Source organism: Lycium barbarum, chromosome 8 (genome assembly GCF_019175385.1).
Source record: "Lycium barbarum isolate Lr01 chromosome 8, ASM1917538v2, whole genome shotgun sequence".
In the NCBI taxonomy this organism is placed as follows: domain Eukaryota; kingdom Viridiplantae; phylum Streptophyta; class Magnoliopsida; order Solanales; family Solanaceae; genus Lycium; species Lycium barbarum.
In genome coordinates this window covers 74,327,716-74,341,167 of record NC_083344.1, presented here as the reverse complement: position 1 = coordinate 74,341,167, position 13,452 = coordinate 74,327,716, and the positions used below count along the sequence as shown (strand labels likewise).

Here is a 13,452-nt window from a genome sequence, read left to right as displayed (position 1 = left end):
ATCAATCCAACAAGATTGATCCTAAAATGAAAGAAAACACAGTAAATCTAGTGGCTTATGACCAGTAGAAGTAGACATGAACAGATTACACCAACTAGAATCCAAGAGCTTTGGCTTGATAACTTCTATCATACCTCAAAGTCTCACAGGTGGAAAGCTTCAAGTCATCTGAATCATTCTTCAGGCAAGCTTGAAAGTAGTTGTATATTGTTGTGTATATCACCTTCTGCATGAAAACCAGGTCACTATGTTGCTTGATCCATAACCAGTACAATCTACTACTTAGATCATGAGCATCACAACATTTATATTAAGGAATGAGCATGACAAGCACACTGATACCACCCTAATACATATGCTGCAATAACTCACAATCTGTTGAAAAACTGTACTCAGCAATGGTTTAAAGTTCTGGTATCAAAGACTAATCTGGTGCTTTGTCTTGAAGAGTTCTTAATCTCAAGTTAGGATTCCTATTTTTTCCAAATTCAGAATCTTCTTAGCTTGACTTGGTAATTCCTGAAAATTATGAAACTGAACTGCACCTGCAAAATCAAAAACAAAGTTAGTTAAAAAATCTGCAAGTCCATTTCCTTCTCTATGTATATGCTCCACAGTCACTCTTTGATCTTCCATCATCCTTTTGATATCATCCACCAACATTGAGATGCTCTAAGGGATCTTCCATTCACCATTTATAATCATCTTCATGGTCATGGAATCAGTCTCTTTAATCAATGGAAACAGTTCCTTTTCCACACAGTACATCAGACCCATTCTAATAGCCTCAGCCTTAGCAACAATATTTGATCCATCTATCAGAATTTTAGCAACTGCATGCACCAAATCTCCTTCTTCATTTCTGATACAAAAAGCAGTAGAACTTGGCCTTGGATTTCCTTTAGCAGCTCCATCAGTATTACACTTGTAGAATCAAGATGCAGGTCTCATCCATTTAATAATTATGCAGATAACAGTTGGTTTATATCCTTCAAAGAATTGAATAATCTGATGCCATCTAGTTGGAATATTTAGCCCAAGAAACTGAAATTTACATAACATATAAATGTTCAGATTTATGTCATATATCACTCTATTCAGATTCATATTACAACCATGTAGCCTATTGTTTCTCCACTTCCATATTTGCCACACAATGAAAGCAGGAACTGCTTTGTATATTGTCTTCAGTTTGAAATGGCATTTTGCTTCCCACCAACTTCTTATGGTATGTTTCATCTGAATACAATTCATGCTCAATCCAGCCCCTATATTAAAGAATCCCCATACCTTAGTAGCCAAATCTCCCCACAGAAACAGATGGTTGATGGTCTCAATCTGAGCAGTATGGCAGCAACAACACTTTGAAACTATAGGAATGCCAATACTTGCCACCACTTCATCAATTGGCACTTTAAACTTCCACAATCTCCACATGAAGAATGAAATTTTAAAAGGCACACCTTTGATCCACATATTCTGAAATAGTACTGTTACATTAGCCTTTTGTCTCAACAGCTCCCATGCACTACTTACTGTAAACCTTCCTGTACTTGTCATCATCCACCAAGGTCTGTCCCATTCATTTGATGCATATTTAATATCAATTTCCTGTATTATATGCTGCACTATATCTTCAGGAAACAGCTGCATGAGTTTGTTGATATCCCATCTTCCATTTGAAATAAGCTCAGAAACATCTTCAGCATGATCATTGATTTGCCAGGATTGGGGAACCACATAGCTGAGAGCACCTAACTTAGTCCAATTGTCAAACCAGATGTTTGAACTTCCAATCTTTGGCTCCCACCAGATTTCCTGCTCAATACTTTCCCTTGCTTCCAACATCATCTTCCAGACTTGAGAACCTCCCTTCCATTAAACCACTTGAGGAATTTGCTTCTTATAGTATTTGTTCCACATGAAATTTGCCCAAAGAGAACTAGTGGTTCTAAACTTCCACCAGAGTGTAGCACATAAGGCTTTGGACATGTCATAAATAGACCTGAAACCCAAACCTCCTTCATGTTTAGGAAGGCACATATTAAGCCAAGATGACCAATGTCTGCATCTTCCTTCCTCCTTATTATTCCAACAGAACCTTGTAAGGATCCTGTGTAGTTCTTTTATAACACATTTAGGAGGCCTTATAGCAAATAGAACATGAATTGGAATACGTTGAAGGACACTTGTAATCAACACTGCTTTTCCCCCATAAGACAGTAACTTGCCTTTCCAAGTTTGCAACTTGTCTTTGACTTTCTTCAATAACTCAGTATAATCCACTTTCCTTTTCTTGGCATGAGTAATTGGTACTCCAAGATATGTAAAAGGAAATTGCCCTCTCACAAATCCTGTTACTGCTGCAACCTGCTGACTTAACTCATCTGAAACTTTACTGAACATATAAAAAGAACTTTTCCTCTTGTTTATCAGCTGTCCAAATATTTTCTCATATTCCTAGAGAGTATCCAGATGATTCAGCTCAGCACTCCACTTTGGCATCCCATAACCAACAAAACCAGGCTGATCAAACAAAGAGTTTAATGCTCTTGAAAGATCTTCTGCAGCTATAATGAAAAGAGCAGGAGAGACTGGATCCCCTTGCTTGACACCCCTTGTAGAGTGAAAGAAACCACGTGCCTGACCATTTAGAAGTACAGAATACTAATTATTTGCCAACAGCCTCCATATAAGATCAATGAAAACTCCAGAGAATCCCATCTTCTTCATCACCTTACAGAGATATAACCATGAGACCCTGTCATATGCTTTTGTCATATCCAACTTAATCACAACATTTGATGGTTTTCCTCTCTTCCTTATATCAGTTACAATTTCTTGTGTAAATAATACATTCTCAATTATATTCCAGCTCTTAACAAAACCTGACTGATTTGGAGAAATCACCCTTGTGAGTAACTTGTCCACTCTATCATGAACTACTCTTGATATGAACTTATTGATAAAGTTGTTATGACTTATAGGTCTCATATCAGAGAAAGACTCAACAACATTCTTCTTTGGCAGCAAAACTAGATTAGTGTGAGTGATTGACTTGGGAAGAGTCTGTCCTTCAAAGAAAGCTTTAACAACACTAAATACATCAGCCTTGATCACCTCCCAACACTTCTGATAAAAGATCCCAGAAAAGCCATCAGGGCCACAGGTACTGTCCCCATTTAATTGAAACACTGCCTTCTGTACTTCCTCCATAGTAGGTTGTTCAGCAAGTAGCCTATTATCCTCCTCTGTAATTAGTTCAGGAATATGATTAAGAATTGGAGAATCTTCACTAACCTCCTCCTGAGTAAATGTCTTATGAAAAAAATTTACAGCTTCACCAGCAACTCTATCAGCATCCTCTAGCCAATTTCCAGTAGCATCTTTAATCCTCTTAATCTGGATTCTTTTCCTTCTTCCTTTTACCAGACTACGGAAATATCTTGTATTTTTATCACCTTCTGAGAAACAGTCCATCCCAAATTTTTGCCTCCAGAATTCTTCCTCATAGTGAAGATACAGTTTAAGTTTTGCTTGGGCCCTTTACATGACCATTCTATTTTCTTCAGATGGGTTCTCCTCAAACAAATGCTCTTTAATGTTAACTATATCCTTTCTGATGACTAGTTGTTTAAAAATGTCCCCAAAAGTAGCCTTACTCCATGTACTTAAAGCAACTTTCAGTTTCTTCATCTTGAGTTTAAAGGACAGAAAATGAGATAAGTCTGCTTCCCATTGCTGCTTAATAAAGTCAAGAAAAGTATCATGCTCCACCTAGAATTTGAGAAATCTGAATGGTTTGATAAAATTCTCCACTTCATCTCCACAAGATACAAGTAATGGTGCATGATCAGAACCAGTCCTTGACAAATGTTCCACTTCTAGCTGTCCAAACCAATTCTGAAATGTATCATTATGCACAATCCTATCCAATCTCTTAAAAATGCAGTCATTGGCAGCCCTACCATTCCACCAAGTGAAAGGACTCCCTTTGAAAGGCATCTCATGCAACTCATAAGAATTCAGACAAAAGGCAAAATGTTCATATTCTTGTGGCAATATTGGTAAACCTCCTATTTTTTCTTCTTCATTCAATATAACATTGAAATCTCCACCAATCAGCCAAGGAGATGTCATGTTACTAGCCAAGAAGTATAAATTATTCCATAACTGCAATCTCTCCACTTCTGAACATTTAGCATAGACCATTGTAACCACCATATCTCTATTCAATTCTTGAAACTTCAGCTTTACAGTATTGGATTGTTCAGTATCCAAAAGAACCTCAACATCTATATTGTGTTGCACAAAACACCAAATTTTACCATTACAGTTGAAATTAGCATAAGGCATTCCAAGTCTCCTTCTATAATTCTGAATCTGTGTATGATGCTGAAAAGGTTCCATCAGAGCCACCAAAAAGAACTTGTGATGCTTATTTAACATTTGAACTCTATGAAATGCTTGTTGTAACTTCACTGATCTTATGTTCCAAAATAAGGATTTAAAAATCATTTAAGAGATTTCTTAGAGTTATTCCTTGTTGAGTACCTCACTGTATGTGGAACATTAGAAGAAGTTTGCGTTCTTCCTTTTCTTGGCCCTTTGCTTTGTGATTTTGGAGATAATCCTGCTTCTATACACATCTGATGAAGATTCATATCAATAGCAGCACCATCAGCATCTTCTATCTTATTTTTGGCCAAAGTCAACTTATCTTTTTCATCCTGTAGCTTATGAGAAACTACATCATGCAAAGCCTTATTAGGAGATATCCTTAGAACAACACTTAGAGGCTAAACATCCTTGACATCAGGAATAATGGCCAAAGCTAAATTCCTTTGTTCTGCATCTGCAACTTTTTCAGGATAATAGCCAACCAACTGCAAGTTACAACTAGAATTATCTACCTCCTCATTAGAAATCTCTTCAGTCACCCTATCTTCATAAACCTGTATGTTCATATCACCACTACTCTCATTATTCATGCTTACATTTGTTGATAACAGTTGAGTGACCTGTTCCAACTCTAAAGTAGATTGCATTTTGCTATCATACTCAAGTATGTTATCAGATATACAGAAATTAGTTAAGCACTCTTTTGTGCTATCAGCATTGTTGTTATCAGGAATCATATCTGATCCAATGACAACATCCTCATTCTTATCCAGCACCTTATCTTACTCTATCTCTTTTTGTTCACATTGAGCTGAATCAGCATGATCATCTATAACTTTCAAAGTATCAGTTACAATTTTTGGCTGAGCCTCCAGATCATCAGATTGCATGTCTTTTCCTTGAACCAACATCTGAAGAGACTGAGTTATATCTTCATGCCCTTCAACACTGATAAGCTCCACTTCTGCAATTTTATCATAATCAGTTGTGATCATTTGATCTTGTGAATTCTCCAACTTGTTCTTCACTTTAACATTTGCTATCAGTTCTGAATCATCCTTCATTACCAATAAATGTTATTTCTAATCACCAAGACTTCTTTGATCTTCAGGAATAATTAACACCTGCTCCTGGCCATCATCTGCATTGTTATTTACGACTTCTACATCGAGATCATCTCCATTATTCTGGTTTTGTAACACCTTAAACTTGTTTTGGACTCTCATATTTGTATCTTTAATCTCAGTTGGGGTGATTTGTGACAACTTTGAATCTGAGTTATCCTGCTTGGCACTCGAGAAATCCCTATTATCTTTAACAACATTCCAATTCCCAGGATCACCAAGTAATTTCCCGCTGGCCAATCTCCTAGCATTAAATCTCCTCCTATTCTGAAAAAAATGATTCCTTTGATGATGTGCATCAAGTAATTTTCCATTTTCTACCTCATCATGTTTGACCTCATCTATCACAATAGCCTCCCCTTTCTTAATAGAATCATTTTCCACTTTCTCAATCTCATTCACTATATGCTCAGCATCCTTCTCATTGTTCTCATCAAATAGTGCTAGTTCTGGATGAAGTCTCCTGCATTCAGCCTCATTATGCCCTTGTAACTTACATTCTTTAAAATATTTTGGAAGATAATCATATTGTATCTTCACTTTTTCAACTCTAACCTCCTTAGAATCCTCATCTTCAATATCCATATTAACAAAATTAGATAGATCTGCCTATAAGTCCATAAGCACTTTGACTCTTGCACCACCTGGTCTTGTGCGATTAATAGTGGCAAGATCCACATAAAGAGGAATACCAACAGCAGATGCAAGTGAAAATAATGCCTCCTTGACAAAGAAAGTAGGCGGCAAGTATGGAAAGGAGATCTAGGAAATAACCTTTGATGTTTCTTGATCAACTTTAAACTTAGAATCATATATCAAAGGTCTCATTTGGTACGAATATACATCTCTATATTGTAAGTAATACACACCTTTTGAACAAAGAGTAACAAAGTCCTCCTTTGTCGAAAGTCTAACAAGCACATGTCTATCACGAAACAAGCCAATGGTGCACTTCCCTTTCATCCCACATTGAACAGGGTTGATAGATCTTAGTTCCTCCAATGATGGCCATCCATATGAAAATTTTCCAACAACTGCATGCTTCAAATCTTCCAATTGCTCCATCTGATCCACCTCCTTCTTAGTCCATCGCAATACTGGAACACCATTGCGATATTCCACCATTTTAACATAAAGTTTTGACGTACCATCTTGCATGGGATTAGGGTTTTGTGGCTGAAGTATATGTCTATAATCCATCATAGGTATTATAGGTTCATTATGGGAGTCTTTCATGGTTATAGTAGGTGTAGGAATAGATGTAGAGGTCTGGCCGGCTATCTGAGATGACTGACTAGTGGCCACGACGGCCATACTGCCGGCGGTAATGGTTTAAAAGTTAGGGTTTTGTATGGAGCTAGGGTTTACGTTGAGAGCTTTTTTTTTTATCGTCCAAATTTTTTAGGGGTTCGCTACGCTATTTTGCTGGTATTGGTGAATGGAAAAATGTGTTGAATGAGCTGATGGAAACTGTAAAATATGTAAAAAACAAAGTAGTTGTTAAAGTACTAGAAAGATTGGGTGAGGGTGATGTAAGGACAACTGAAACAAATTAAAATCTTGAACCCTCAGTTGATGCTTAAGAAGAATCACCGATAGTTGTAACCCAGGTGCCTATGAAACAAGTTTTTAAACCTGGTCTAACAAAAGGAAAGGACATTCTGATAGAATTGATATCCCAACCGGATTCAAACAAGGTAGGTGCTGAGAAAGGAAATAATGACGATGATGATGTGCTTAATACCGAGTTTGTGGTGAAGACGGTCAATATTTGTGGTTAAGACGGTCATATCCATGCTTAGAAAGGCATCTGTGAGCCTGTTCTAAGGCCTAAAAATGAGGTAACAGAGAAACAAGGTTCCTTCAACAGTATGCAGAACCCCACACACTAGGAGACAAAAGAGAAAGGCTGAGGAAGAACTGAAAAAGGCATTGTAGGAAAGCAGAAGAAGCACTGCTTCAAGAACAAGGGCTACTAAGCTTGCTTCAGTGTCCTTTACTGAATCAGCAGAGGAGACTGATACAACTGAGAGTAAAATAAGAAGAAAGAGTAAAGCTATAGTCACTCCAAAGACAAGACAAACTGCAACAAAGAAATGGGTCATGTAACGAAACCATTCTACCCTTGTTGACCAATTTCCGAGACTATTAAGTGGTTCAAGTGAAAACTGAAGGATTTAGAATCCTTAAGTGAAATATTTGACCAATAATTCAATTTTGGGTAAACGGACCATTTTTTTGGGTTTTCGTCAATTTTGTGAGGTCCAGAGGGTCGAATATGACTTGGTGGGGTGGATGGTTTAGTTCTCGAGGTGCTTGGTTGTGTTTCGGGTACTTGGTTGGAAATTTGGTCATTGGCCATTGTGTGTTGACCCGGTTAAATAGACCTCTGTTGGGAATTCCGAGACCTCAAGTGAGTCCGTAGCGTGTTTTTATATATGTATGCATGTTTGGTTTGTATCTGTGAGGTCTCGGGTGATTGTCGGATTTCGGGATTGAGACAGTGAAAAACCAGGATTTTCTAGTGTTTGGTATCTGCTGTAGCAGCACCAGGACCGCCATAGAGGGACTGCTATGGCTGGGTCTTGGCCGCTATAACGGGAGATCGATGTTGGGATTGGGCGTTACATCGGACAGATATCTGCTGTAGCAGATGCGTTGCAGCGAGTGAGGTCTTGCTAGCGCAAGCCTACTGTAGCGCACTAGCGATCGCAGCAGCGGAGTTGCGGGATTTCCAGAATCATTAAAGGTAAGGTAAAACCCTTAAAGCCCCTATCATTTCATTCATCACTTTCTAAGCATATTTGGGGCGAATTGAGGAGCTCTTGGATGAATCTTCATTGTGGTAAGTCTCCTAACCTAGTATTCATTGATTTAATCTTCCTAAGCTTGAACCCATGCTAGAAATCCCTTAGAATCTTAGAGAGAAAGTGGGGTTTGATGATAAAATCTTGAAATGAGTTCTAATCTTTCTAAAAGGGAAATTGTTGGTGGATTTGATGAATCTATTCATAGAATTTGATGATTTCATAACTAATATGCTTGAATCTTCCATTTGTGTTGATTAATTTGAAGGTTGAAAAACTAGTGTTCATACCCAAATTGGGATTTTCACTTGAATCTCCAAATTATCATATTCTTGAGTTATTTTAGCAATTTTTTAGTAGGATTGGACTCCTAGATCATGGAATTATATATTTCACTTTCGAAACGACCATTTTACCTTTGTGGACCCATTTCCCCCTTTCTCCATAGTTCAATTTGACCCAAATGATGAGTATAGTAATATGGGTGGTGTTCTTCATGATTTTTAATATATAATTCAAATATGATTAGACTTTGAGTATTTGGAGGCACAACAAAAGGGCAAGGCAAAAGTGTGATTGTCTGTGGCTCCTGCTCGGCTACTAGGTAGGTTACGGTTTACTTAAGTTAGACTTTGATTAGTCGATTGTATACATAGGAGAATTGATAGGAGAAAGCATGATTAGGCTTTCAGTCATGAAGTCTAGTTGGATATTACCTAGGTTTGTATGACTTCTGATTATGTGGGCTTGTCGTCGTTACTTTACGCATTGAATCATGAGCTGTATGTGTTATATTGGGAAGGAAAGGGTGACATAGACTCTTTATATTGATTGAGCTAGTTTGATTGATTCATACTGTCATTGAGCTGGGTTACCTATGTGTTGTATTGATAACCTCTATGTCTCGAATTGCAACAGTAAGATCAAGAGGCTAAGTATGAACATAATATCATGCATAAGTATATGTACAATAGACCCATGATGTCGACATTACTACTGTCACACTATGACTATGCTGTACACATGAACTGTCTGCAAAGCCTCTATGAACATGACTGAGGTATACAAGTCGGGACAGGGCCCCCGACGTACCCTTAACGCAATTCATATATATATAGACTCAGACTTGGCCATGCTCCAGGAAGAAGTGGAGCCACCACTCGAGACCAGTACCTGAAGGAAGCCTACGATGAAAGATCCTCGTCTCGTCTATCTACACCTGCGGGCATAAACGCAGCGTCCACATCAGTACAAGCAATGTACCGAGTATGTAAGGCATAAATAATAACATAATGAAAGTATGAAGACAACGTAATATAAAAGAGATTAGCTTGTGTCTCTGAAGAATGCCTTTTTAAGGCGAATGTCGTGCACGCTTAGCTTTTTAAAAAAAGAACTTTTCCGTATATAGCCATATATAATATCTTGTCCGGCCGTTAAGGCGCGGTAATATATATACATATATATAGCATCTTACCCGGCCATTAAGGCACGGTAATATATATATATAGCATCTTGCTCGGCCATTAGGGCACGGTAATAGATATAGCATCTTGCCCGGCCATTAAGGCACGGTATTATCTTGTCCGGCCATGTAGGCTCGGTGTTACCTGTCACACCCGACCTTACTAGGGTGTGATGGGCACCCGACCCCATATCCGGAGCCGAGCGAACCCACTGACTCTTATTACACATATAAACTCTTGAATCAATTAAGAATAAAATACATAGTGAGCTCTCAAATTTTTTTTCATAAGTAAAGTCTACCATCATATGGGACCCGTGATATGAAACATAATAACATATCGACAGGCGAAGCCGTCTACAAGCTGACACTCTATACCCACGACTCTGTCTGCAAAGTCTCTAACCTCGAACATAGCGTCATAGCACATATACTCTGACTTGGTAGCACTCCAGGACAAATGAAGCCTACCGACTCTGCTGGAACATCTTCTATGCTAACTTCGCATCCTTTGGGTGTACCTGCGTGGCATGAACGCAGCCCCCGAAGATGAGGGGTCAGTACGAGTAATGTACTGAATATGTAAGGCAAGATTAGTAACTTAGCAAGAAATATGCGTATGAACAATAACTGCATGGAAACATAGAACATATCATAGGATAAAAGCGTAACCTGTACATATGAGGGCCGCTGAGGGCGGATACCATGCATGCTTAGCCTTCTTTTAAAAAAAACATTTCTTGCTCATATATATAAAAATAGAACATGTCATATTGCCGAGGCGTCGGCAGCCGATCCATTTAACCATAAATATGTACATCCCGCGTCCGGGCATCCCGCGTCCGGGATGATGTCATGTCATATAATGCCAACTGGTTAGGTGGATATGCGTATATAACGCTCTGGCCTCATTCCCATCTTCCCCGTATACATATGCATACATCATGTATATATATCAGCGTCTATGGCGCTCTGGCTCTTTTATCATATACATAGACGTGTATCATGTACATATATCAGCGTCTATAGCGCTCTGGATCTTTTATCATATACATATACTTATAACATGCATACAACACGCTTGAGAGCCCAAGAAAACCATGTCCACGTCGGAGTGACGTATGGTCGGTAGCCTCCGATTACATTATGAAATAATCATGATCGTTATGCCTCACCTTGAAGGAACTAATATGATGAGGCGAGACTATCAATGAAAAATAGCATTAAGGGAAAACATGGGACAAGATCGTAAAGCCTATAAAACATTATTTCATGTACTTTAGAGTCTTTAGAAAAATAGAGTCATGACAAAGGAATAGGGTTGGACTCAAGAACTAGTCCATTATTCTTGTATTCATATTGAATCCTTCACTTAAGACTTTTAGGCATGCAATCGTTCTCGTCGTTCTCATCATAGACATATTCTCTTCCTTACATCGTCATTATCATTATCATCGTAGGATTATTCTCATTAGAATAGCTACATTACTTGTCATTAGATAAGCGGCATAAGGATCAAAGGTTTCCTTTAGGTTCTATTTCAAAATAGGTCAACCGGAACAATAAATAAAATCCGGGATCCATGGTGAAGCCTTACATACCTTTTTCCGCTCCTTACGCTTCTCCAAATTCACGTTCCAAATTCGCCAAAATCTACAATTAGGTCACATTTACCAAACCTTAGTTAAAGCATTTAAAAGTTGATTCATAAAGTAACACTTTGTCTGCCGAAATTTCGGCAGCATTTCCCCTGTAAATACACCATTCCCCAAAATCTAACTTGGCCAAATTCTTAATCGACAACAATCCGGGAATTCAACCCGGCCAAACTATCAACAATACCAACAATTTTTCTAGCAACACTTTAATATTCAATTCACGTATCTTTCAAAATGATTCAATCAACATACTTCTTTGTCCAACATTTTCCAATTTCCACAAGAACAATAACAACTTCACTTCTAACCATTTAATTCTCATTTCGCCTCATGAAATCCACAACGACATCAACTAGAACATCACATGACACCAATTCACCATAGCTTACAAAATATCACCATTCTCGGCCACAACATTACATACATATTTCCATGAATTTTTCCATCTTTTCTATACACTACGACAACAATCAAGATACTAGATAAAATTGGTTCATCATCCTTACATGCAACAACACACACACGGCCACACACACCATGCACACGACCACTATACAACATCCATGACTTCATGTTTTTCATCCATTTTACATCATGGAATTCACAACACAACAATCAAATTACTTAATAAAATTAATTTATCATTTCTACACCACTACTACTCTATTCGGCCAACACCATGCATATGCATATTTCATGAGTTCCATTCACTTCTACGTATCACAACATGCACAACCATCCATAATAAATATAAGAAGATTGGATTCTTACCTTTTCTCTTCAATTACTCAACTTAGCCAAGGTTGTCATCTTGCAAGAAAGAGGAAGATTTTTGTTTCAACAACTATACCATGTTAAAGAGGGCCTTCAAATTAGTAGGATTGCATGAAGAAATAAATTTTTGGAACACAACTTCCATGGCCTAATTTTGTTAAGCCTTGGCCGAAACCCTCCTTATCTCACTCTCTTCATCTTTTTTTTTGTTTGTTCTTGTTTTCCTTGTCTTGAATTGGAGGGTAGACTCATATATATATATATATATATATATACCTCCAAGCATGTGAGGGGCACATGCCCCTCTCTAGAAAATTCTTGCTTTTTCTTAAAATTAAAAGAAGATTACTAATGTCTTCTTAAGAAGCTTTGGCCCCTAACTTTTTAAAATTTACAAATAGCCCCCATTACTTATTAAATGGCCACATGCTCCTTTCTTCATTTCCTAGAGAATTCTTCTCTTTTTCTTGAATTTTTCTTAAAGAATTAAAAGATGACTCATTGTCTTTCCATGTACACTTTGGTCCATAGATTTCCATCACATGGCCAATATGCCCTTTTTGGAACCTTCATGAACTCCTTTTATAAAATTCCCATTTGCTCCTTGACTTTCCTCAATATTGCCATTCCGCCCCTAGCCTTCCACATTATTTCCACGACTCCTTTTTGTGAATTTCTCTTCTTATCCTTAACCTTTCTCAATCTCTCCATACTACCAATATTCATAAATAATATTCATAATCGACTTGTATACAATAATAAGTTTTGAAAATGGTCTCGCCCTTAACTTTCCACGACGACCTTGAAATATCCAAACGCACAATGTACGGGCTATAACATTACCTTACCCGGCCATGTAGGCTCGGTGTTATTTTACCCGGCTATGTAGGCGCGGTGTTATCTTACCCAACTGATCAGTGGGATGCAATGCATACATACATACATACACATAAAAATACATAAATGAAATTAACATCATCATTAGCATTACCATTGTCACTATATCATTCCTTGAAGAGTCAACCATCGTAAGATGAAACCGATAATGTCATGGAAGTCTCAAGAATCATGAACTTAGATAACATTGAAAATAGAATCATTATCTTTGCTATATCTCACCTCGAAGGAATGAGTAGCATGAGGTGAGACCATCAACAATAAGTAAGATCAAGGGATTCATGGCGTGGCTCAATAATCACATAATGCTCTCAAATCATAGCTTT

The 13,452-nt window shown here is 37.8% G+C and overlaps 2 protein-coding genes across 2 annotated transcripts; both read right to left on the bottom strand.

Moving 5' to 3' along the window:
• Positions 1–672: 672 nt before the first annotated feature.
• On the bottom strand, positions 673–3,480 carry LOC132607880 (uncharacterized). Its single transcript, XM_060321957.1, has 6 exons — positions 2,737–3,480; positions 2,493–2,643; positions 1,869–2,113; positions 1,630–1,758; positions 1,291–1,419; positions 673–924 (listed from the first exon to the last, which is right to left on the bottom strand). The coding sequence occupies exons 1-6, from the start codon at positions 3,478–3,480 to the stop codon at positions 673–675; spliced, it is 1,650 nt and encodes a 549-aa protein (XP_060177940.1).
• Positions 3,481–3,546: 66 nt separating this feature from the next.
• Positions 3,547–4,410, bottom strand: LOC132607879 (uncharacterized). Its single transcript, XM_060321956.1, has 2 exons — positions 3,838–4,410; positions 3,547–3,777 (listed from the first exon to the last, which is right to left on the bottom strand). Exons 1-2 carry the CDS (start codon positions 4,408–4,410, stop codon positions 3,547–3,549), a joined length of 804 nt encoding a protein of 267 aa, XP_060177939.1.
• Positions 4,411–13,452: the final 9,042 nt, after the last annotated feature.